The 23,805-nt window shown below is 38.1% G+C and overlaps 1 protein-coding gene across 3 annotated transcripts in view; it reads left to right on the forward strand.

Moving 5' to 3' along the window:
• Nucleotides 1-23,805, forward strand: part of LOC111584142 (phospholipid-transporting ATPase ID-like) — a 72,701-nt gene that overhangs the window by 44,368 nt on the left and 4,528 nt on the right. For all 3 annotated transcript variants that reach the window (XM_055011608.1, XM_055011607.1, XM_055011609.1), the window contains 18 exons: nt 922-1,080; nt 1,176-1,264; nt 2,163-2,356; nt 4,792-5,000; nt 6,025-6,068; nt 6,693-6,858; nt 9,058-9,246; nt 9,361-9,476; nt 11,808-11,972; nt 12,077-12,188; nt 14,155-14,260; nt 14,362-14,503; nt 15,013-15,196; nt 17,299-17,522; nt 18,160-18,243; nt 18,335-18,580; nt 18,676-18,814; nt 21,006-21,136. In XM_055011608.1, coding sequence (XP_054867583.1) covers nt 922-1,080; nt 1,176-1,264; nt 2,163-2,356; nt 4,792-5,000; nt 6,025-6,068; nt 6,693-6,858; nt 9,058-9,246; nt 9,361-9,476; nt 11,808-11,972; nt 12,077-12,188; nt 14,155-14,260; nt 14,362-14,503; nt 15,013-15,196; nt 17,299-17,522; nt 18,160-18,243; nt 18,335-18,580; nt 18,676-18,814; nt 21,006-21,136 — 2,699 coding nt within the window. The remainder of the gene's footprint in view (nt 1-921; nt 1,081-1,175; nt 1,265-2,162; nt 2,357-4,791; nt 5,001-6,024; nt 6,069-6,692; nt 6,859-9,057; nt 9,247-9,360; nt 9,477-11,807; nt 11,973-12,076; nt 12,189-14,154; nt 14,261-14,361; nt 14,504-15,012; nt 15,197-17,298; nt 17,523-18,159; nt 18,244-18,334; nt 18,581-18,675; nt 18,815-21,005; nt 21,137-23,805) is intronic.

The raw sequence follows: 23,805 nt of genomic DNA on the forward strand, positions 1-23,805 counted from the left end.
ATGCTGAGGTTAACTAGTGATTCTAAATTGTCTGTAGGTGTGATTGTTTGTCTGTATGTGTAGCCCTGTGATAGACTGGTGCCTTCACCCTCAGTCGGCTGGGAAAGACTCCAGCCAACCCATGAGCCTAATGACGATTAAGTGGTGTATAAAATATGGATGGATGGACTTGTTAGAACAGAGAGGAGCTGCAGCAGGAGGACTGTACTATTAAATCATGTGTTTTCAATGCAGTTTCCAGACTTCTGCCTGCTGCAGCTTTACTTTGCATAGAATTCCTGTTTCTTTGAATTCGTAGTTGTTGTAAAACCATTTCCCAATCCAACCCTGACACTCTACAATAAAAAGACTAAAGCCAACACAAAGACTTGTAGACAACATCCTCATTAGTTCTTACTGAATTTGTCTCCTTTTTCCACAAACACAAATAATCTTCCAACAGAATAAGTGCAACAATTTTGTGATAAGGCTCAGATTCTTTATATACACTACCGTTCAGAAGTTTGAGGTCATCCACACAATTCCATGTTTTCCAGTAAAACTCCCACTTCTATTCATGTGTTAACATAACTGCACAAGGGTTTTCTAATCATCAATGAGCCTTTCAACACCATTAGCTAACACAATGTAGCATTAGAACACAGGAGTGATGGTTGCTGGAAATGTTCCTCTGTACCCCTATGGAGATATTCCATTAAACATCAGCTGTTTCCAGCTACAATAGTCATTTACCACGTTAATGTCTACACTGGATTTATCATTCATTTAGTGTTATCTTCACTGGAAAAAACTGCTTTTCTTTCAAAAATAAGGACATTTCTAAGTGACCTCGAACTTTTGAATGGTAGTGTACATGCAGTAATTCTGCAGTTTATTTGTCATTTTGTGTATAAACTGAAGCCTGTTGTGTCTCGTTTCAAGGTGAGGTACTATGTGAACCTCCCAACAACCGTCTCGACCGCTTCACGGGAACGCTGGCCTTCTCCGGTCAGAAATATCCGCTGGACAACGAGAAGATCCTGCTGCGAGGCTGCACGCTGAGGAACACCGAGTGGTGCTTCGGACTGGTGCTGTTCGGAGGTCAGACAGGCGTTTCATGCACATATTAATGAGAAACTACTACTAAACCTTGGTAACTTCGATCATTTGAAGTCTTTTTCTTTCTGTTTTTGCAGGTCCAGAGACAAAACTGATGCAAAACTGTGGGAAGAGCACGTTCAAGCGGACGAGTATCGACCGTCTGATGAACGTTCTGGTCCTCTGTGTGAGTCCTGCACTCTGTTTGTTTGTTTATTCTGAAATCTGGGTTTATTAGGGTGAAATTAGATGTGTGAATAATTGTGCTGTGCGTATTCAGCTCAGCTTTTCATTAGGTTGTTGTTGCTGCACCGAGAACAACAAACAGAGCTTCACGCCTAAATCAGGCCATTAGATAAAAGGAACTCATCGAACAACTTCATTAAAATCCAGTTCTGCTAATGCATGACTGCAAATGATATGTTGGATATTCCCTGCAACAGCAATTAAGGTGTTTTTGGAATAAAACTGCAACAGGAGCTAAAGCAGGATAGAGAGAGGATAAGGTGCAAATCTGCAAAAACTCAGAAAAATCTGCAAAATGTCCAAGAAAATCACAGTCCTGCATACAAATTTGAGCAATAGCTGGGAGGTGCAGTGCAGTAGCACTGAGACAAATCAGGAAAATAACAAAAAAAGCTGTGATTTAGTTGCAGTTGCATCAGCAATCCAGAAAAATAAGCACAAATCTAAAAGAAAATGATGATTTAAGCTCCAATCTACTATTTTGGGTGAAAAACTATAAAGTATATTCACAAAAAATGTTGAAGAGTTTGATTTGTAAAATGAAAAATGTGCTTTTTGAATTTTTTTGACCATATGAGCCTTTTTCTGACATTTCTTGTAAAAATACGCCTTAAACAGCAGCAGTAAACAATAAAAATGAGCTTTTTATTAGTGTGAATAAGTCTGTAGCTCTATTTGAAAGTGACCTGTGATCTGTTTGAACTTGATTTCTCTTGTCTTGTAATTTTGGACGGTTTTTCACCCAACTTATTTCTGTTTCTGCAGCGTATTAGCCCTCCTTGTTTGACCTCCAGAAGCTCTGATTAGTGAGATGTGGCCTCTTTATGCTCTCCCTGCAGATCTTTGGTTTCCTGGCCTGCATGTGCATCATCCTGGCGATAGGAAACTACTTCTGGGAGCTGAACAAGGGCTCCCAGTTCACCGTCTTCCTGCCGAGGCTGGACGGAAACAGCGCTGCTTTCTCCGCTTTTCTCACATTCTGGTCCTACGTCATCATCCTCAACACTGTGGTGCCCATCTCTCTCTATGTCAGGTAGCATGTCCCAACTTTATATTTAATCACATACAAAACCTGGGCGTTTGGTTTTAAAGTGAACAGGATTATATCTGCGTTTATTTGCATCTACAGGTAAACTCAGGACCGAGCTTCTTAGTCAGACCTTTGATTGATTTGATGAATTTTATTTATTTATTACTCTTCTTAGAATTCATTTTATTTATTGATTGATCTGTTTATTCACTTCTATTCAATGTATCATTTAATACTTCATTTTTCTTATTTTCTTCTTCTTTTTTATTTGATTTTGATCTCCACCTATCTACCCATATTTAAATAATAGATGTTTAATTTATTTGATTTGATTTGATCTCATCTGGTGTTTCCTGAATCCTTGTGTCTCTTTCATTTTTAACATGATGTTGGAGGTTGTTTGTTAACAGACATTTTTTACACTCCCTGTTTCTTGACTTTAGCAGGAGACAAATGTTTGACAAAAGCAAATGTATCGCATCTCATGCATTAGCTGTGTTGCTGTGACTCTTTTTTAATTTACGTTTGCCTGGTTTGCTGACATTGTTGAGGTGGTATGTGCTATATTTTGCCTTAGTATAGTCACTTTCTCCTCCATAGGCAAGTTTAGAAAAGCGGTAAGCAAATATTCTTCTCACCATGTTCCTCAGAAAACGTGGCTCCAAGAAAATGTTGCATATTTTGAGGCCACTTTATTAGGTACGCCTGTTCAATTGCTTGTAGACATGGTTAAGACAACTTGCTGAAGTTCAAACCAAGCATCAGAATGGGGAAAAAACGGGATTTTGAATGTGGCATTTTGAATGTGGCATTGGTAGCACTACTGGGATCTTAAGTTTAGTACCATCCCCAGGGTTTACAGAGAATGGTCCCAAAAAGAGAAAATATCCAGTGTCAGCTTGTTGATGTGAGAGGTCAGAGGAGAATGGACAGACTGTTTGGAGATGATAGAAAGACAGCAGTAACTCAGATAACCACTGGTTACAACCAGGGAATGCAGAATGTCATCTCATCTGAACCACAACAACCTTGAAGAAGATGTTCTACAGCAGCAGAAGACCACACCAGGTTCCTGTCTGCTAAGAACAGGAAACTGATTTCAGTTCACACAGATTCACCAAAACTGGACAATAGAAGACTGGAAATACGTTGCTGGTCTCATGACTCTCCATTTCAGCTGCGACATTCAGATGGTCAGAATTTAGCGTAAACAACATGAAAGCTTGGATCCATCCCGCCTTGTATCGACGGTTCAGGCTGCTGCTGCTGGTTTAATGGTGTGGGGGAGATTTTCTTGGCTCACTTTGGGCCCCTTAGTAGCAGCTGATGATGGTTTAACCCTCCTGTTGTCCTCATTTACCAAAAAATATTGTTTCCTTGTCCAAAAAAAATCCAAAAATTCTGCAAAAAAAATTCCCCAAATTTCTGAAAATTTGTAAAACCTTCAGAAAGAAAATTCCAATAATTCCTTACAAGTTTCCCTTTAAGGTTATATTTTTTAAAAAATCCTCCAAATTTGGCAAGAAAATTCTTGTAAATATTTTCAAAAAATCCTAAAAATATCTAAAGTGATTCCATATATATCAGTAAAACTTCTAATATTTTCTTTAAGAACATTCACATAAAAATCAACCAAAATCCAGCGAAATTCGCTGAATTTTGGTTGATTTTTATGTGAATGTTCTTAAACATTTTTAACATTTCTTTCTTTCCACCAAAAAAATGTTCAAAGATTTCCCAAAAATGTTGAAAATGTGGACATCAGAAGTTTCAATGTAAAAATATATATTTTTTCCCCACATTTTCAAACTTTAAAACGGGTCCATTTTGACCCGCAGGACGACACGAGGGTTAAACACCAGAGCCTGAGTCCTGGGTTCCTGAGTCCTGCTGCTGACCATCTCCATCCCTTTACCACAGTGGACCATCTTCTGATGCTACTTCCAGCAGGACAGTGCTCCACGTCACAAAGAGTTCTCTGGACTCCAACGGCTTCCAGGTCCCCAGATCTCCATCCAGTAGAACCTTTGGGATGTGGTGAAAAGGGAGATTGGCATCATGGATGTCCAGCTGACAAATCTGCAGCAACTGACTGATGCTATCATGTCAATATAGATGAAAACACCTTGGTGAAAGTTTGAAAAATTAAGGCAGTTCTGAAGGCAAAAGGGGGTCCAACCTTTTACTAGCGAGGTGTACCTAATAAAGTGGCCAGTGAGTGTGTTTTTGTGCTGTTCTTTGCCAGGACAGTAAGGTAAAAAGAGAAATTGCCACTGAATCTAGCAGAAATGCACTGAAACTTTTGTCTTGCCCAATTGTGAACTAACTCGCGTGTAAAAATGTGTTATTTTATTGCAGAACTTTGCCTAATATATGCCATTTGTATGAGTGATGTTGTATAACTAGTCTGACTGATTGGTTGTCTGATCTCTCTGCAGTGTGGAGATCATTCGGCTGGGTAACAGCTTCTACATCGACTGGGACAGAAAGATGTATTTTGCTCGTAACGACACCCCGGCCGAGGCTCGGACCACGACGCTGAACGAGGAGCTTGGACAGATCAAATACGTCTTCAGCGACAAAACTGGAACCCTCACCCAGAACATCATGACCTTCAACAAGTGCTCCATCAACGGCAAGACCTACGGTGAGATACGGAAACCATCCGGTTATATAACCAACCTCAGTGCGTCTGAATTTATCAGAGCCTTTAAGATAAGCGGCTCTTGAGGGTTTTTAGAACATGTTAACTCAAAGAACAACAGAAGTGGCGTCACAAACGTTGTGCACTTTGTTAGATTATATAAGAGTTGGATGAACATTAAAGCTCTGTGTTGCTAAGGTTCTCCTATGGTTCTGGGTTTATTTTCCATTTTCCTAAACCTCTGAACAGCCACTTTCATTCAGAGCATCTTTTTCTTTTTATTATATGTATAGATGTTGATGTTTAAACTTCTGTCAGTATGGACATGATTAGTTCGATTCTCCAGGATTAAGTCAGTCAGAAAAAGTCTATAGCTTCCATAATATTTGCCATAGAGGTCTGGAATTTCACACAAGTGTGGTTGACTAGATAAAGAAGGCATGTGGTAATTTTCATAGTTTTTGCATAGAGCATGTTGTAGTTATTGTTAATTAAATATGACTTACTACAGACGAGGACAGACAAAAAGATTTTTTAATGCATGTTTGAAGTGATGTAATTTAGGTTGTCCTTTAGCTACATGCTAACAAGAACATTTTCAGAAACTAGAAAATGTCAGGTTTCAAATGATGTTTCATACATGTGTTTTGACTTTACAGTTCTTCTATTAGAAGCTTTTCCATCTGGGTATGCCAAACACCCAGGTGCAATTTACATATAAGGGTGTTTTAGAGCCTCTTCAAGAGAAAATCAAGTTGTTTATCTTGTCAACATGCTTATATGGTATTGTTTTAATATTCTGGAAGACATATCATGACAGAAATGAGCAGTCAACACCCTAACTGAGTGTTTTCACCTTAAAACTGCAGTGTGATGATGACCATTTCTAAAACACAGGAAAAAACCTGGATGCACAGAAATGAGTTTTTTGATGTTTCGTCAATGACCACAGAGGAACGTAGACTGACTGAATGGATTAACTTGATGTGTACTGGAATTTAATTCATCATTTTCTACGTCTGTGCAGGAGATGTGTTCGACTACACGGGCCAAAGACTAGAAATTACTGAGGTGAGTTCGGAATTCAGGTCCTCCAATGATGAAGACAAAACAAGCTGCTTGTACAAAGAAGTGATTGACAGATGCAGTACTTCCAAAACATGGACTAACCCTCGTGTCCTCCTGCTGCCTTCATTTGCGGACACCAAAAAATATTGTTTCCTTGTCTGAAAAAAATCTAAAAATTCAGCAAAAAATTCCCAAATTTCTGAAAATTTCCTAAACCTTCAGGAAGAAAATTCCAATAATTCCTTAAAAGTTTCCCTTAAAAGTTTTGTTTTTAAAAAAATCCCCCAAATTTGGCAATACATAAAAATCAACCATAATCCAGTGAAATTCACTGGTTTATGGTTGACTTTTATGTGAATGATCTAAGGAAACATTTTTAACATTTCTTTTTTTCACCAAAAAATGTTCAAAGATTTTCCAAAAATGTTGAAAATGTGTACATCAGAAGTTTCACTGTGAAAATATTTATTTTTTCCACATTTTCAAACTTTAAAACGGGTCAGTTTGACCCACAGGACGACACGAGGGTTAAAAGACTCGCTGCAGAATCCTGTTGTGTAGAATTCATCAGACCAACCAACTCCCAAATACCTTTCCTCCCTTCACGCCCTGCTCGTTTGTCTCCAGCACACAGAAACGGTGGACTTCTCCTTCAACCCGCTGGCCGACCCTCGCTTCATGTTCCACGATCACGCCCTGGTGGAGGCGGTGAAGCTGGAGAACCCGGAGGTCCACGCTTTCTTCAGGCTGCTGGCGCTCTGCCACACCGTCATGGCCGAGGAGAAGAAGGAAGGTGAGGAGAGGTCAAGTGTTTCAGTGTGTGATTAAAACACCGTGGGTTTGAAAGGCATGTTGTCTGTAAAACACTCCCCTCAACCGTCATTTATCAGAGGCAGAAACTGTAAAAGCAGGAGGGATCGTCCCTTTTTTACAGCTTTAGCATGGTTTATTGAACTTATCATGTGTTAAAATAATTTCTAGACCTTGACAAGTTGTTTTGATCATAAAGTCCAATACTGTATTGCTCATTGCTCTTTTGTGTCTCATTTTTGTAATATTTTATCTTCTCTATTTTTTCTTTGTCTGATTTTGTCGTTTGTCTCACATTTTTGTCATTTTGTTCCTTTTTTGCCATTTTTTGTGTCGTTTGTGTCCATTTTTTTGTTGCTTTGTAACTTTTTTGTCTAATTTTTTGTCTCGTTTTTGTTTTATTTCATGTTGTTTGTCTCATTTTTGTCATTTTGTGTCTCGTTTTTGTAAGATTTTGTCATGTTTTTTGTCCTTTTTTTTGTCTGACTTATATTGTTCCGTTCCAGATACCTGTGACTGAATGTTGTGTTCCTTTGTAGACACTCTGTGATCTGTCAGTTGTAATGTCTAAATGATAAACTGAGGCATAATATTGTTGAAATTTAACTTATATTTCTTAAGAAATTTCAGGTTGTTCATAATGTTTTGTAAAAAGATAATTCCTTAAATGTGAACATTTTCGGAACAGACTTTTTTGCACTAAAACAAAGGAAAAATTCAGAGTTGTGGTTATTTAGAGGTTATTATGCTGTGATTTTAGTGGTCTGGGCTGAATGTGGCCCCTGAACTAAAATGAGTTGGACACGCTGCCATAGAGGTTCAGAAGTTCATAGTGCAGTGAAAAATTACCTCATAGTCTGTAAAATATCACAGGAGCAAGAAAAAAGCACCTAGAAACTGATTTATGAGGTAAGACTTTTCAGAGAAGGGTATTTTATTATCTAACAGAATAATATCGATCTCCATCGAATATAAACATGAGTTTGGAAATTATACGCCAACATTTCAGCATTTACTGGCTCTATCTCTACCCCTCTACCTCTATCCCTCTATCTCTATCCCTCTATCTCTATCCCTCTATCTCTATCCCTCTATCTCTACCCCTCTACCTCTATCCCTCTATCTCTATCCCTCTATCTCTATCCCTCTATCTCTATCCCTCTATCTCTACCCCTCTATCTCTATCCCTCTACCTCTACCCCTCTATCTCTACCCCTCTATCTCTATCCCTCTACCTCTACCCCTCTATCTCTACCCCTCTATCTCTATCCCTCTACCTCTATCCCTCTATCTCTACCTCTCTATCTCTACCCCTCTATTTCTATCCCTCTATCTCTACCCCTCTATCTCTATCCCTCTATCTCTATCCCTCTACCTCTACCCCTCTATCTCTATCCCTCTATCTCTATCCCTCTACCTCTACCCCTCTATCTCTATCCCTCTATCTCTACCCCTCTATCTCTATCCCTCTACCTCTATCCCTCTATCTCTATCCCTCTACCTCTACCCCTCTATCTCTACCCCTCTATCTCTATCCCTCTACCTCTATCCCTCTATCTCTACCTCTCTATCTCTACCCCTCTATCTCTATCCCTCTATCTCTACCCCTCTATCTCTATCCCTCTATCTCTACCCCTCTATCTCTATCCCTCTACCTCTATCCCTCTATCTCTATCCCTCTATCTCTACCCCTCTATCTCTATCCCTCTATCTCTACCCCTCTATCTCTATCCCTCTATCTCTACCCCTCTATCTCTATCCCTCTATCTCTACCCCTCTATCTCTATCCCTCTATCTCTACCTCTCTATCTCTACCCCTCTATCTCTACCTCTCTACCTCTTCTGTCCCTCTCAACCTGCCCGGCCAGCAGGCAGATGGGTTCCCCCACATTAGAGCCGGGTTCTGCTCCAGGTTTTTTTCCCTGTTAAAAGGGTGTTTTCTTGTCACTGTTGCCTTTTGGCTTGCTCTGGGGGTTCAGGCATATGGGTTCTGTAAAGCGTCTCGAGACAATTTGACTGTAATTGGCGCTATATAAATAAAATTGAATTGAATTAAATTGAAAAATTAAATTATTAGCTTCACCTATCATTTAAAGCATAATTCTTCTTGCTTTTACTCAACAACTCACAGAAGGATTCTTCTCCCTATGCTGACAATAAAACCAACCTTTTTCTGCTCCAGGTGAACTTTTCTATCAGGCCCAGTCTCCAGACGAAGGAGCTCTGGTCACAGCAGCCAGAAACTTCGGCTTCGTCTTCCGCTCTCGAACACCGGACAGCATCTCCATCGTGGAAATGGAAAAACAGCGCAGCTACGAACTGCTGGCCATCCTGGACTTCAACAACGTCCGCAAGAGGATGTCCGTCATCGGTATAAAACCCACTGGAAACGGAACAATTTTCACAGAACCGTATTTTTTACTTGTCTCGAAAACTAAACATGTTTTTATTATCATGTGTTTTTCTGTGTATTTGTGTCTAACAGTGCGGACTCCAGAGGGGAAACTGTCTCTCTACTGTAAAGGTGCAGATACGATCATCTACGAGAGGCTGCATCAGTCCTGCAGCAAACTGATGGACGTCACCACAGAACACCTCAATGTCAGTAACACTTCTCTGTCTGTGCATGTGTGTTCATTAGGGAGACAACCAGGGCAGATATTTAGGTTTGAGGCTTACTTTTTCCTGCTCTGATGCTTTTGTCATGTGCCACGTGTGGATTTTATTGTATTTATACATGCAAACTTCCTCTTAAAGCAAGTGTACTTCATCTACCTATGAATATCTGACCTGGAAGCATAAATAATTACATTTGTATGCTTTGGTTTTCTAATAATAATGATAAGAACTTTCTTTCTTAGAGATTATGTATAATATTGCAGCTTCAAAATCAATAATATGATGAGAAATAACTGTGAAATTTTCAGGCTTTTATCTTTAAAAGTTCCTGAGATATTGTCATTCAAACACTGATTCATTTCAATGTGCAAAAAAACGTGCTGGATCAACAGGCTTCTTTTTTTAAAATTATCTCTGAAGGTATTTCATATATCAAGCTAAAATTTCACAAATATCTCTATAAAATCTCTATAAAATCTCTATGAAAATTCAGCCAATCCACATAAATTGTTTCAAACATCTGATAACTTGAGATGGAATCACCCATTATTAGTGTGAATATAGTGACATCTGGAAACATGGTCAGACCAAGTGAAACGGAGCAAAAAACATCTGCAGTTTTTGTGGTAAGATGCTCACAATCAAAGTGTTCAAGTTGATAATGTGATTGCTTCTGTTTCCTGGAGCGTCTGGTTTCCTAAACGTGTCCAGTTTATTAGTTCTGTTTAGACTTATGTCACTTGAAGAGTTCTTTTTTTTTATTGCCCTGGAGAAAAATACCGATACAAATGGGCAAAATTTAAGTTCAGCAAAAAAAGCAAAAACAAAGAAAGGTAAATAAATGCAGAATTGCAAAGTTATAAAATAGATCTTCAGTGGAATGCTCCTTTAGTTTAAAAGTTTAGGCCAGCAGACCTCTGGTAAAGTTTGTCACTTATGTGATGAAATAAACTATGTGAAAGTATGCTGTTTAAAAGTAATGAGTAAAACCTTCATTTCAATTGGAAGCCAACATAAAGAGGCTAACGTGACGGCATAATGTCTGTGGAATCTCTAGATTATAAGGCTCTCGCTCTATTATTTATCTTACTGTCCAGAAATGCCAAACGGAGACCAAAATCAACAATGCTTTTATATTTCTTGTCTGTGACACTCGACTCTGAGCTCATTTATTCCTCTTGAAGATATAAATCTTTAGAAACAAGTTAGAAATAGTTGTGTTATTAAAAAATGTTCATAATTTCCTGCAGTGAACCGGCCAGAAACTGTGGAGTTCACCCAAAGGTTACCTTCAAACTTTAAAAAATGCTTTTGTTCAGAACATTTTCAGAAACAAATTTATACTCATTTAATGTTTAGTTAAAGAAAAGATAAGATATTAATCTCACTGCTGGGAAATTTTCAGTGTTAGAGCAGCAAAGACATGTTTATGTTTCTTTTATTTTTAAAATAGGACAGTTCGTATTAATGAACATTTACATGGAAATATGAGAGATTATAGCCATACGACTGATTTCCATTTGGAGTCCCATTAGCAGGTCAAAAATTTAAAAATTACAAATAACATAATACCATAACAAAGACATACAAAAAAGAAAAACATGCAACAAGCGATAACACATAGTGCACATAACAGACAAAAGCTGGGAGCCACCAAGCAGTAATTAATTAACATTTACACATGAGTATATTGCAAATAGATCGTACGAACATTTAAGTAATGTAGTACAAAAATAAAAAAAATAAACCAAAATATACATAAGTGCTTGTTAGAAATAATAGCACTGCACATATCAGTGGTCTTGCACAGATTATTTAATGAAAAGAAGTACCAGGAGAAATGTAAATATCGTACAGATTATGTACGGATTTGTCTGTAAGTAGAAAAATTTTGACTCAAGATAAAGTGTAATTCTCATGTTTATCATAAATGTTTTTCTCCAGAGCATCATTGTGGAAACCTGACACATTTTCAATAGTTTCTGGAGGACAGTGGAGAGGAATAAACTAGTGTATTTTCTCCTTCTCTTATGAATTCTCATAATACCTGTTTTTTTATATTGGCCTTCTCTCTCCTGCCTTTAGTTCTGTTCTTCCTCGTTTAGTTGATGTTGCAGAGAAGAATCAGCTGATTATCTGCTGCTTTTCTGTTTGTCTTCTTTGCATTTTACTGCCTCCATCGCTGAATGAATGTTCCACTTGTGTTTATTCCATGGGTTTGCTTCTTTGCAGGGCATGTTTTGATGTTTTTATCTGTGCGAAGCTACAAAATGCAGGATTCATCCTTATAAGTCTGTGCGTGCTGATCTGCAGGAATTTGCAGGGGAGGGTCTGCGGACTCTGGCGTTGGCCTACAAGGACCTGGACGAGGAATACTTTGAGCAGTGGAAACAGCGCCACCATGAGGCCAGCACCGCTCTGGACGACAGGGGGGGCAAACTGGACCAGCTGTACGAGGAGATAGAGAAGGATCTGCTGGTGGGAAATAAAGCAAACAAGGAGCTCACACTGTTGAAATAAAGCTGGATTTTTATTGATTTGAATACAAAATGCTGATTTTGTGTCTGAATTTGTGCGTCCAGCTGCTCGGAGCCACGGCCATAGAGGACAAGTTGCAGGACGGAGTTCCTCAGACTATCGAGCAGCTGTCCAAAGCCGACATCAAAATCTGGGTTCTGACCGGCGACAAGCAAGGTACAGAAGGATGTGTGGCCACTTGCTTGTATTTACATTAATTATTTATAAGTAAATATAAAAATATAAGTAGAAATATGTTTGTTTATTTCAGCTTTGGTCAAAAGTTTTGGTCATAATTTCTCCTGAAATCTTGACTTGTTTGCTTGACTTCGATCTTTTGATTTGCTCATTATAAACTAGGAATATTTAAATGTTATTTGTGAAATTTGACGTGGATATATCGAGTACTTTTTGAGATAAAAGCTGTCAAAGCTATCTAACAATACATTAGTTTTTGTGGTAGCTGCTCAATCGATTATGAAAATTCAATGAAAATAACATTATTTTAAAGTTGGAACCAAATATTTAACCTTAAAAAGTGTTCTGTAGAGCTTTGTGTGTTATTGTGACATGAAGCTACATATATGGTTCAGAAAATGCCACTATTTGACTTCTGCTTTATCGTTTTCTGTCTTAATATGAGCTTAAATGTGAAACTTTTCCTTGACAACTTTAATTATTTGTCATATTTTAACTCACCTATAATCAGGGATTATTTGATCTATTTGTTCAATAGTGCAGATTCTGAATAACATAATGAGAAAAAAAATGAAAATTTCAAGCTTTTATCTTTAATATTTTCTTAGATATTGTTGTTCAAATAGCATCAAGTCGATCAGATAAAATGACAAATGTTTGTATAGCAGGTGTGATTCTCTATCTTCACTTTTTGTCCAAAGACAACAACCACAGGGGAAAAGTTGGGGACCAAAATTTACATTAAAAAAAAGATTCTATTCAATATTACAAAAGCAACTTTGTGCAAAAAATTCTATGTAAAAATGCATCTTAAAAGAGCATTTCTTATTTAAGTATTGCACAAATATTGAACAAACTGTCAAAAAAAATACTGTTTAAATGTGAAAAATACATACTGAAAGTGGGATGACTTATTTTAAATAAAGTAAAGGAAAACGCTTGATTTAAATGTAACTGCTTTAGTTTATTTATCAGAGTAAACAGGTGATCATTTTAATGTTAACACAGCAATGAAAGGCACAACATAAATACATCAATGAACATAGAGTGCAGTAAACCACCAAGGCTGTTCATTCCCACACATGGTATTGGTAATGGTAATGCAGCATTTCTTTTTTTCTTTAGAAATGCAGCATTTGTTTGTTTATTGGTTCTTGATGATCAGAAATTACGGCACTATAGAGAGTAGCCATTTAATATAGATGTACTCATAAACAAGAGCACTGAGCACAGGTGTGTGGTCTGCATGTGTACGTTATGTACGGATACCGAATCATGTGACCTAAATATGCAGCGTTCGGCAGGAATTGATGGGGTGAGTTCTCATGGATAAGTCCAGATAAGGCTGCAACGGTCGGCAGGCAGCTGATGTAGTGTGCACTTGTTGTCATGGTTACAGTGATGCCGTGCTGCTATCTGGCAATGATACAGAAATCTTTAACTAATCTGTGGATCCAGACTATAAGTTGCAGTTGGTGTTTGTGTCATTTCTGAGCTTCCCTGAAGATTTCATCCAAATCTGTTTTTACGTTTTTGAGCACAGACAGAATAACAGACGGACAGACAAACGTAGGCTGATTGTCATATAACTCCGCTGCGTTCCTTGGAGGAGTCAACAATAAAGGTTAAGAGAATGATCCCACACAGATACACATTAAATTAAATGGTAAAGTATCAAATAAATTAAAGTATGGACGTCTTAGTAAAAGTACACACAAGTTCAAACCGAAGTTTGAAAGTGGAAAATTAAATCAAAGCAGTAGAAAAATGAAAAGTCTTCAGCTTAGTTTCCAAATGACTCCAGTTTGGTCAAATATATGTTTTGAGGGGAGCTGATTCCAGCAGCATGTCTGGTAGCACTGAGAGGTATTTATTTTCTCTGTCTTGCTTTTAAAATCTGTGGTTTTGGTGGTCTGCGCTCTGATGTTGATGACTTGTGTTCCAGAAACCGCAGAAAACATCGGATATTCCTGCAACTTACTCCGGGAAGAGATGAATGAAGTCTTCATCGTCTCTGGAAACTCACACGAGGACGTCAAACAGGAGCTGAGGTCAGAGAAAGGTTTTTTTAATGTTTTAATCAGTTTTCACCATCTGACTATGAAACGTTTCCATGCCTGTATTCTTTTTTTTTTCTTTTATCTTGGAGCAGAAATGCACGGACCTCCATGAAACCAGACGCAGCAGAGAATTCAGTGTTTCTGCCAGAAAGCGTTTCGGGTAAAAGTGTGAAAGTGATCGCAGACGAGGTGGTTAATGGAGAATACGGTCTGGTTATCAACGGACACAGTCTGGTACGGTAGAAACATTCACAACACACAGTCTGTCTTTAGTGATCTCGCTTATTTCCTACTATAAACTCACAGAAAGAAAAGATGTTTGGATTTTGTACAAAAATCTCAAAAATGCGGATAGATTTCAAGGAATAAATAATGGCGTGTAAAATTATTGTGCCATTTTTTACTTTAAAAAAACACTGATCAAACTTAAAACTTGAATTTCAAAGAAAACGTGACCCTAAAATTGTAAAAAGTGGTGTTTATTTCCACATTTGCATCACTAATTTGTGAATCCACCATAATTAACAATTGATCAAAGTATTAAAGTAACTGTTGCAGCATTTTAATTAGTTTTTGCCAACTCTTGCTAAAAAATAATGTCCAGTTTTTTTAACCATATGTCAGCTTCTAAGCTCATGTTGTGTCCATTATTTCCTGTACTTCCTGTTTTAGCTGTATGGATGTCTGTAGCTGCTGATTGTGTCCCACTGTAATCTCTTCATCCGTCCCCGACTTTCCTTCAGGCGTACGCTCTGGAGCGCAGCATGGAGCTGGAGTTCCTGAAGACGGCCTGCATGTGTAAAGCGGTGATCTGCTGCAGGGTGACGCCTCTGCAGAAAGCTCAGGTGGTGGAGCTGGTGAAGAAGTACAAGCAGGCCGTCACTCTGGCCATCGGAGACGGAGCCAACGACGTCAGCATGATCAAAGGTAGCAGCAGAGACTCGGCTGGACTCAGGATGTTTGTGTAGACTCTCAGTCATCCAAGTCGTACTGATCCTTGGAGCTTCAGTAGGAAACAACTGGGGTGCAAATGAAATCACAATGTGAGGGATGACCTCCTGAACCAGAATTCATTTTGACAGTTTGGTCAATATTTGTGCAGTACTTCTATCAATGAAAGAGGAAATGCTCTTTAAAGATGCATTTTTATTTTGAATATTTTTGCTCAAAGTTACTTTTGTAATGTTGAATCTAATCTTTTTATTTCTCCCTCCTATGGTTATTGTCTTGTCTTGGATTTCTGCTCTATGTTCTTGAAGAAGTTTAACCTTTATCCAAGAGGCTTTCTAAGTTCTGAGTTTCTTGGATGAGGGGAGATGTCTTCATGAAGCTAAAAGAGAAGTCCAGTTGGTTTCTACTGAAGCCCTGAGGTGCTTCATGAGATCTTCCTCCTCCTTCTTAAAGGCAGTCGAGTTTTAATATTTTTCTCATCTATGGTTGCATTTATAGTGGAAAATTGCACAACAATCCAAATAGTTTGCTTACAAAATTAAATTTTCTCAAAATCCATTATCTATCTTTTTTTTTTCCAGAGTCTGGTTGCATTTTGTTTTCTCAAAATGAAGATTGAATTTTCCAAGAAAATCTGTTGCTAAGATTTCAGCTCCTCCAGGTTATCACTGAGTAGATAGTGTTTAAATTTTTGGTTACGCTTCAGTTTCCTTCAAACTAAGGCTTTAATAATAAACTGAATAGAGCTCAAACAAAAGTCAGTTAATAGATTTGATCATTGGTGTCCAAACTGAGGGTTGCAAGACACCAAAATGAGGTAGAGATGTGTAGTGCTTATCTTTGTTTCTTTATTCTTTTGAGTTCTGTAGTCTCAACTCTTAATTCTTCCAGGTTTCTTAGTGTCATAACCATTTCATAAAGGAGGGACAGGAGATTGTTTTACACGTTTTATTGACTAACATCATCACAAAACTACCCGCTCATTTACTGCAACAGAACGCAACACTTCCGGCAACTTTCTTCTTCGTGGCTGCATTTACAAGCCTATAGAAGTCGAACAATTTAACCCTTTTACTTTACAATCACACATTAAATGTCTGCATTTCAACAACAAAAAGGATTACTTCCTAAATTATTATCACACTGGAAAATGGCTCTTACAAGATGATTTCCAGACGTAAAATCAGTCTCAAAAGTGATTATAAAATAGCGTACTTTAGCCATACTTGTCACAAAAGATAAAAGTCCTAGTTATGTTTAAAACGAAACCATAAAAATGAAAAAATATGACATCAGCCTTCTGATTTTTCTTCTGAGGTGATGACAACAGGTTGGTGTAAATACAACTAAACTACGTTAAACTTGCTGTTCTCCACACATCTCATTAGTTTAATGTAAAACTATAAGTTTGCACATGATTACAGTTATGTAGGAGTCTGCTGCTTGTTATAGCCACATATAGAGGAACAGCGCTTGTGTGCTACAACTACTACTGGAAATAATGACATCTCTAACATTATTATTTTAAGGGTTGGGAGCTGAAAACCCTGTTTTACATGATTGTGGAGAATTTAATTGGCAACTCGTTTAATGAGTGTGTTTAAATTTTTTTTTTTAAAAAAGAAACAAACTTTAAACTTTCCAGCCAGGATTTGCTGCTAATGATCTGCGCATTAATCAGAAGTGAAGCTGAGCTGCCTCTACAGCACCAAACTGCAGAAAAAGTTTCAGTATTTGAGCGTCCAGCAGTGAAAGACCCAGATATTTGTCTCAGGAGCACAAAAAATAACTCCGCTTATAACATTCAAGTGGACAGAAACATGAATCGAAATGGTAATGTTGTTTTATTTGCTGCCAGCATGTTCATGTTCATAATACACCCATTATGTCTGTATGGAACTCAGCATGTTTTATCAGGTCAAAGAGTTGACTATTGCATTTTAAAGTTGTAGGATAGGATCTGCAATTTACCTGAAACCTCAACAAAAAAACCTGTGACGCAAATATCCCCCACAAAAGCTAGAATTTTTAGCTTCAGTGCATCTTAAACACCATCATCTCTCCTCCTCCTCCTCCAGCGGCTCATATCGGCGTTGGGATCTCCGGCCAGGAGGGGATGCAGGCCGTCTTATCCAGCGACTACTCCTTCGCCCAGTTCCGTTTCCTGCAGCGCCTCCTGCTGGTTCACGGCCGCTGGTCCTACCTGCGCATGTGCAAGTTCCTGCGTTATTTCTTCTACAAGAACTTCACCTTCACCTTCGTCCACTTCTGGTATGCCTTCTTCTGCGGCTTCTCTGCTCAGGTGAGACGTGGAAGAAACAGGAAGGAGGCTTTTTCCTTTCCTAAACAGTCACACATTTTCCCTCCGACGCTTCACATGAAAATATGATACATAAATTCTTAATCTTTCTTCTTTCTCTGTCTTTCTGTAACATCTTTCCATTGCTGTAATTGTTTGTTCTGTTCTCTGCCTTCATTAAGTGTTCAATTCAGCACTTTTCAGTTTGTTATTGACTTTGTGGAATACGATTTTTAAAAGGAAGAATGGAGCAGAGGCATGAGATGAAGGGAGTAAATAAGCAGAAAATATGGAAATGCAAAAGAATTACATGTACATAAATAAATAAACTGAAACACTTGACCAGCTGATGGATGGATCAGTGATTCCCAGTGTTTCAGGTGATTTCCAGAAATGAAATAACATTTTAAGCTGATTAGATATAGCGTATTTTAGCCATACTCCTCACAAAAGATGAAAATAAGAGTTAAATTTAGAATAAAAGCAAGCAAATAAACATACATAGCATCAGGCTTCAGATTATTTTTGTTGATTGACTGTGTCTGCCAAAGGAAATATGAAGTGTGTGATTGTATTGTGTTTAAAAATACCGATTTTGGTGAAGGTATTAAAAGATTGTCTTTTATTTTTGACTTCTCAGACGGTGTACGATGAGTGGTTCATCACGCTCTACAATCTGGTGTATACAGCTCTACCTGTGCTGGGGATGAGTCTGTTTGAGCAGGTAATGGGGTGTTTTTTATGTATTTATGTGCCAGAAAATGACAAAGACGTAAATCTGAGACTTATTTTATTTGTCTCCCCCTGGTGGTCAGGACGTGAACGACGTGTGGAGCTTCCAGCACCCTCAGCTCTACGTTCCCGGTCAGCTCAACCTGTACTTCAGTAAAAAGGCCTTCTTTAAGTGCGCCCTCCACAGCTGCTACAGCTCCCTGGTGCTCTTCTTCATCCCCTACGCCGCCATGCAGGACACGGTGAGGGACGACGGGAAGGACGTGGCTGACTACCAGTCCTTCGCCCTGCTCACCCAGACGTGTCTGCTGTTCGCCGTCACCATCCAGGTAGCGGGAAGCTTCTCTCTTGGATCACGTTTTGTGTAAAATGTAATAAATGCAGACAATTTTTAAAACCTGCTTCTTCCTCTCTGTGTCTGCAGCTGGGCTTTGAGATGTCGTACTGGACGGCGGTCAACACCTTCTTTGTTCTGGGCAGTCTGGCCATGTACTTCGCCGTCACGTTCACCATGTACAGTAACGGGATGTTCCTCATGCTGCCCTCAGCCTTCCCCTTCATAGGTGAGGAGGAAACGCCACAGATCAGGCTGCTTTGGGCTGCAGTTCATGTTTTCTGTTTGTTAATGTCTGCTCATTCTTTTATACACACGCGGAATAAATTGTTGGCCCCCCTCAGTTAATGAAAGAGAAACCCACGATGGTCACAGAAATAATTTGAATCTGACAAAAGTAATAATAAATAAAAATTCTATGAAAATTAACCAATGAAAATCAGACATTGCTTTTGAACCGTGGTTCAACAGAATTATTTTAAAAAATAAACTCATGAACAGGCCTGGACAAAAATGATGGTTCCCTTAACTTAATATTTTGTTGCACAACCTTTTGAGGCAATCACTGCAATCAAACCATTTGTGTAACTGTCAGTGAGACTTCTGCACCTCTCAGCAGGTATTCTGGTCCACTCCTCATCAGCAGACTGCTCCAGTTGTCTCAGGTTTGAAGGTTCCTTCTCCAGACGCCATGTTTCAGCTCCTTCCACAGATGTTCAATAGGATTTAGATCAGGGCTCATAGAGGCCACTTCACAATAGTCCAATGTTTTCCTCTTAGCCATTCTTGGCTGTTTCTAGCTGTATGTTTTGGGTCATTATCCTGTTGCAAGACCCATGACCTGCGACTGAGACCAAGCTTTCTGACACTGGGCAAAGCAATGTCTGATTTTCATTGATTTATTTTCATAAAATTTTTATTTATTATTACTTTTGTCAGATTAAAATTTATTTCTGTGACCATTGTGAGTTTTTCTTTCATTAATCAAGGGGTACCAACAATTTTGTCCACGTGTGTACAGGCATATGGGTTCTGTAAAGCGTCTCGAGACAATTTGACTGTAATTGGCGCTATATAAATAAAATTGAATTGAATTGAATTGAATTGTATGTGGATAAAGTTGGCAGTATAATTAAAATAACGTGAATCTTCTTATATACAGTCAAGCCCGAAATTATTCATACCCCTAGCAAATTTTGACTTAAAATTACTTTTATTCAACCAGCAAGTTTTTTTTTTTTTGATTGTAAATGACACAGGTGTTTCCCAAAAGATAATAAGATGCTGTACAAGAGGCATCATTGAGGAAAAAATAATTCCTCAGCTTTTATTTACGTTTAAAGTAACTTTAAGTTAAAATTTGCTAGGGCATGAATAATTTCAGGCTTGACTGTAGATATAATAAACTGTGTCTCTTGTCTTGGCAAACAGGCAAAATATCTGGTTTACAACAAAACCAAATGTCCAAACTGACCTTTTCCTTAGTAATACAGTTATTTTTCTGCTCGGATACTTTGCCTCTCCATTTAAAATAAATAAATAAATACATAAACCTCCTTGTTAAGCAATAGTGTCTCCAATTTCAAACTATCTAACCCAAATTAGCACCTTTCTTTCTTTCTTTCTTTCTTTCTTTCTTTCTTTCATCTCTAAACCAACTATTTTTTAAACCTTTCTAAATGAAGTCATGTAATATGGACAACATGGCATTTCCTTGCTCTTTTATAATTTATAATTAATAATTACAGCAGTGTCTTCAAAAAATTGAATAATTCAGTTTTTCTTTACAGCTACCATCTACTAATCCCTGTAAATGGTCATTAGACTTTAAACCAGTACTGACAGAATATGTCTCTAACATTTGTAGTAGTTTTCTTCATGGTTTCATACCACATAGAGCAATGAAAGCTTGTTTGATATCCAGAAATGTTAGAATAATAGACTGTACTGTAGGTGGAAATGCTGTTAATTTGGGGCCATAGTTCTGTCAAACAATAATAACTGGGAATTCATTACAAGAAGAAACTGTATTATTGTCAATCTTGCCCATAAGGTAGTGAGATTTTGCACTTAGTACCCATTTGATGTTATTTATTTTATTTGTTTAACCTTTATTTTACCAGGAAGTCCCTTGAGATTAAAAATCTCAAGGGACTCTTGATCTCTTATGTAGATAGATAGATAGATAGATAGATCGATAGATAGATAGATAGATAGATAGATAGATAGATAGATAGATAGATAGATAGATAGATAGATAGATAGATAGATAGACAGATAGACAGATAGATAGATGGATAGATGGATAGATGGATAGATAGATGGATAGATAGACAGATAGACAGATAGATAGATAAGTTAGCATAAAAGCGTCTCAAAAGCATGAAAATACAACCTCACACATGTGTTTTTAAATGCAGGAACGGCCCGAAACTCTCTGAACCAGCCCAACGTCTGGCTGACCATCTTCCTCACCTCCATCCTGTGTGTCCTTCCTGTGGTCACCTACAGATTCCTGTTGATTCAGCTCTGCCCCACCATCAACGACAAGGTACAGCCACTGTAATCTGCATGGTGGCTAAAAGATACAGGCAAACATGTTGTACATGACTTGTCCAACATCCATAAATCTGCTACAATCATTGGGAAAACCCTGTTCAAATAACTAGTAGCCTAAAAAATATTCTTAATTCTGTCTGGGTGTGATGATGATAATCCAACTTTACAAACTGTGACTCTGTGAGAGCTCACCTGTCTGAGGAGAAGAACAGTTCAGTGTGACCTGCTGTTAGATCCTGATCCATCCTGTCTCCATATCAGGGATCTTTTATAATCATAAATAATTCATGAAGGAGATGCTCACATGGGTCCTGCTGCTGTCTGAGGCTGCAGCTATTTAATAAACTCAGAGGAAATAGTCCGAAACAACTCGAAGCAACAAACTAAACTTCAGCTGCTGTTAATGTTTGGTCCAAACCCAGATTACACCACCGTTAGAAAGTCTGGGGTCACTTAGAAATGTCCTTAATTTTGAAAGAAAAGCAGTTTTTTCAATGTAGATCACATGAAATGAATGATAAATCCAGTGTAGCCATTGTTAATGTGGTAAATGAATATTGTAGCTGGAAACAGCTGATTTTTAATGGAATATCTCCATAGAGGTACAGAGGAACATTTCCAGCAACCATCACTCCTGTGTTCTAATGCTACATTGTGTTAGCTAATGGTGTTGAAAGGCTCATTGATGATTAGAAAACCCTTGTACAGTTATGTTAGCACATGGATAAAAGTGGGAGTTTTACTGGAAAACATGAAACTGTCTGAGTGACCCCAAACCTTTGAACGGTGGTGTATATAAAGAATCTAAGCCTGAACACAACATTTTGCACTTACTCTGTTGGAAGACTTTTTTGTGTTTGTGGAAAAAGGAGACACATTCAGTAAGAACTAATGAGGATGTGTCTACAAGTCTTTGTGTTGGCTTTAGTCTTTTTATTGTGGAGTTTCAGGGTTGGATTGGGAAATGGTTTTACAACAACTACGAATTCAAAGAAACAGAAATTCTATGCAAAGTAAAGCTGCAGTAGACAGGACTCTGGATAGGTGACCACAAACCTTTGAACGGTAGTGTACATTCATTATTCATGAGTGTCATTCATCTGAGCTGTCAAAGTTGTCCTATTATTGCCATTTCTGTTTCTAATAGATGTATAATTGCAGGGCAAAGTGAATGAGAAGGTGTTCTGTTGTTTGCACACTCATACTACCTTTTGCATACACTGATGTATTGACCAATATTGCTGCTAAAATCTTCTTCAAATCGCTCTATATAACTCGACATGCATTGTAATGTTGTGCATGTCTCTCTGGTAATATGACTGGGTGCAGTTCAGACTGGTGAATGAGCTAGCAACTTTGCTGTCATTAGTTTAAGGAAAAGTGCTGATGGTGCTCATTCAGACATGAATCCAACCTGAAAGGAAAGGAACGGATGTCTGAAAGAGAAGATTATACTCTCCCCAAACCCCCATTTTATGGAGGTTGTCATTCCAAAAGTTTTTAACCCCCGCATAAGAGCTAAATGAAGAGTAATAGGAGTGTCAGAATCAATAATAATAATAATAATAATAATAATAATAATAATAATAATAATAATAATGATAATAAATTTTATTTGAAGACACCTTCCTTGGCACTCAAGGGAACCGTACAAACAAACATTTCCATATATACATAATACACATTAAAAACAGTGGAGTCAGGGCAGTTGGCATCAGATGGAATATGTAGTTTTGAACAGACGTATTTTGAGCTGTGATTTGAAAAGGAGGAATGAGTCCATATTTCTCAGTTGGGGTGGCAATGAATTCCAGAGACCAGTAACTCCATTGGTTTCATGTATGGATGCATATTATCCATCCACAGAGGAGGTGAGTGGTTGGGTGTTTACTGCTGTTTGTCTGGGGAGGCTTTTCCAAAATATCTCCATCCACATGTACCATTTAATCCTCAGGATCATGGGGGGCTGGAGTCTATCCCAGCTGACTGAGGGTGAAGGTTCACCTGGACAGGTAACAGTCTATCACAGGGCTACACATAGAGACAAACAATCACTCTCACATTCACAACTACAGACAATTTAGAATTACCAATTAACCACAGCATGTTTTAGTACTGTGGGAGGAAGCTGGAGAACCTGGAGAAAACCCACACAGGGAGAACATGCAAACTCTATGCAGTAAGATCATGGGAAGACGGAGACATGAACCAGGGATCTTCTAGCTGCAAGGCGACAGTGCTAACCACCGAGACACTGTGCAGCCCCACAATATCTGAATCCTATAAGCATTTTTTAGTTTTAAGTCTGCTCACTGTACAGAAAGTTCAGCCGCTTGACGCTTGAATTTTTTTACAATTAAATAAAAAACTTTTTTTTGTGCGTTTTTGCTTTCCAGCTGATGCTAAAATAAGTTGAGATTGTTAATTTGTCTACTACACATAGAACACAGATACACAGATATATAATAATAATAATAATAATAATAATAATAATAATAATAATAATAATAATAATAACAGATATATAATAATTAGGTCCCACTCTGAATGGTCCTACCAGAAGCCAATGCTTTCAAAGGTTCTGAGGTACTTATTGAACATTCACAAACCAGCATTGGGGGAATGGATACGCTATCTGGCTGCAGTCTGAATGAAAGTGTT

The sequence above is a fragment of the Amphiprion ocellaris genome, chromosome 6 (assembly GCF_022539595.1).
Source record: "Amphiprion ocellaris isolate individual 3 ecotype Okinawa chromosome 6, ASM2253959v1, whole genome shotgun sequence".
NCBI lineage: Eukaryota > Metazoa > Chordata > Actinopteri > Pomacentridae > Amphiprion > Amphiprion ocellaris.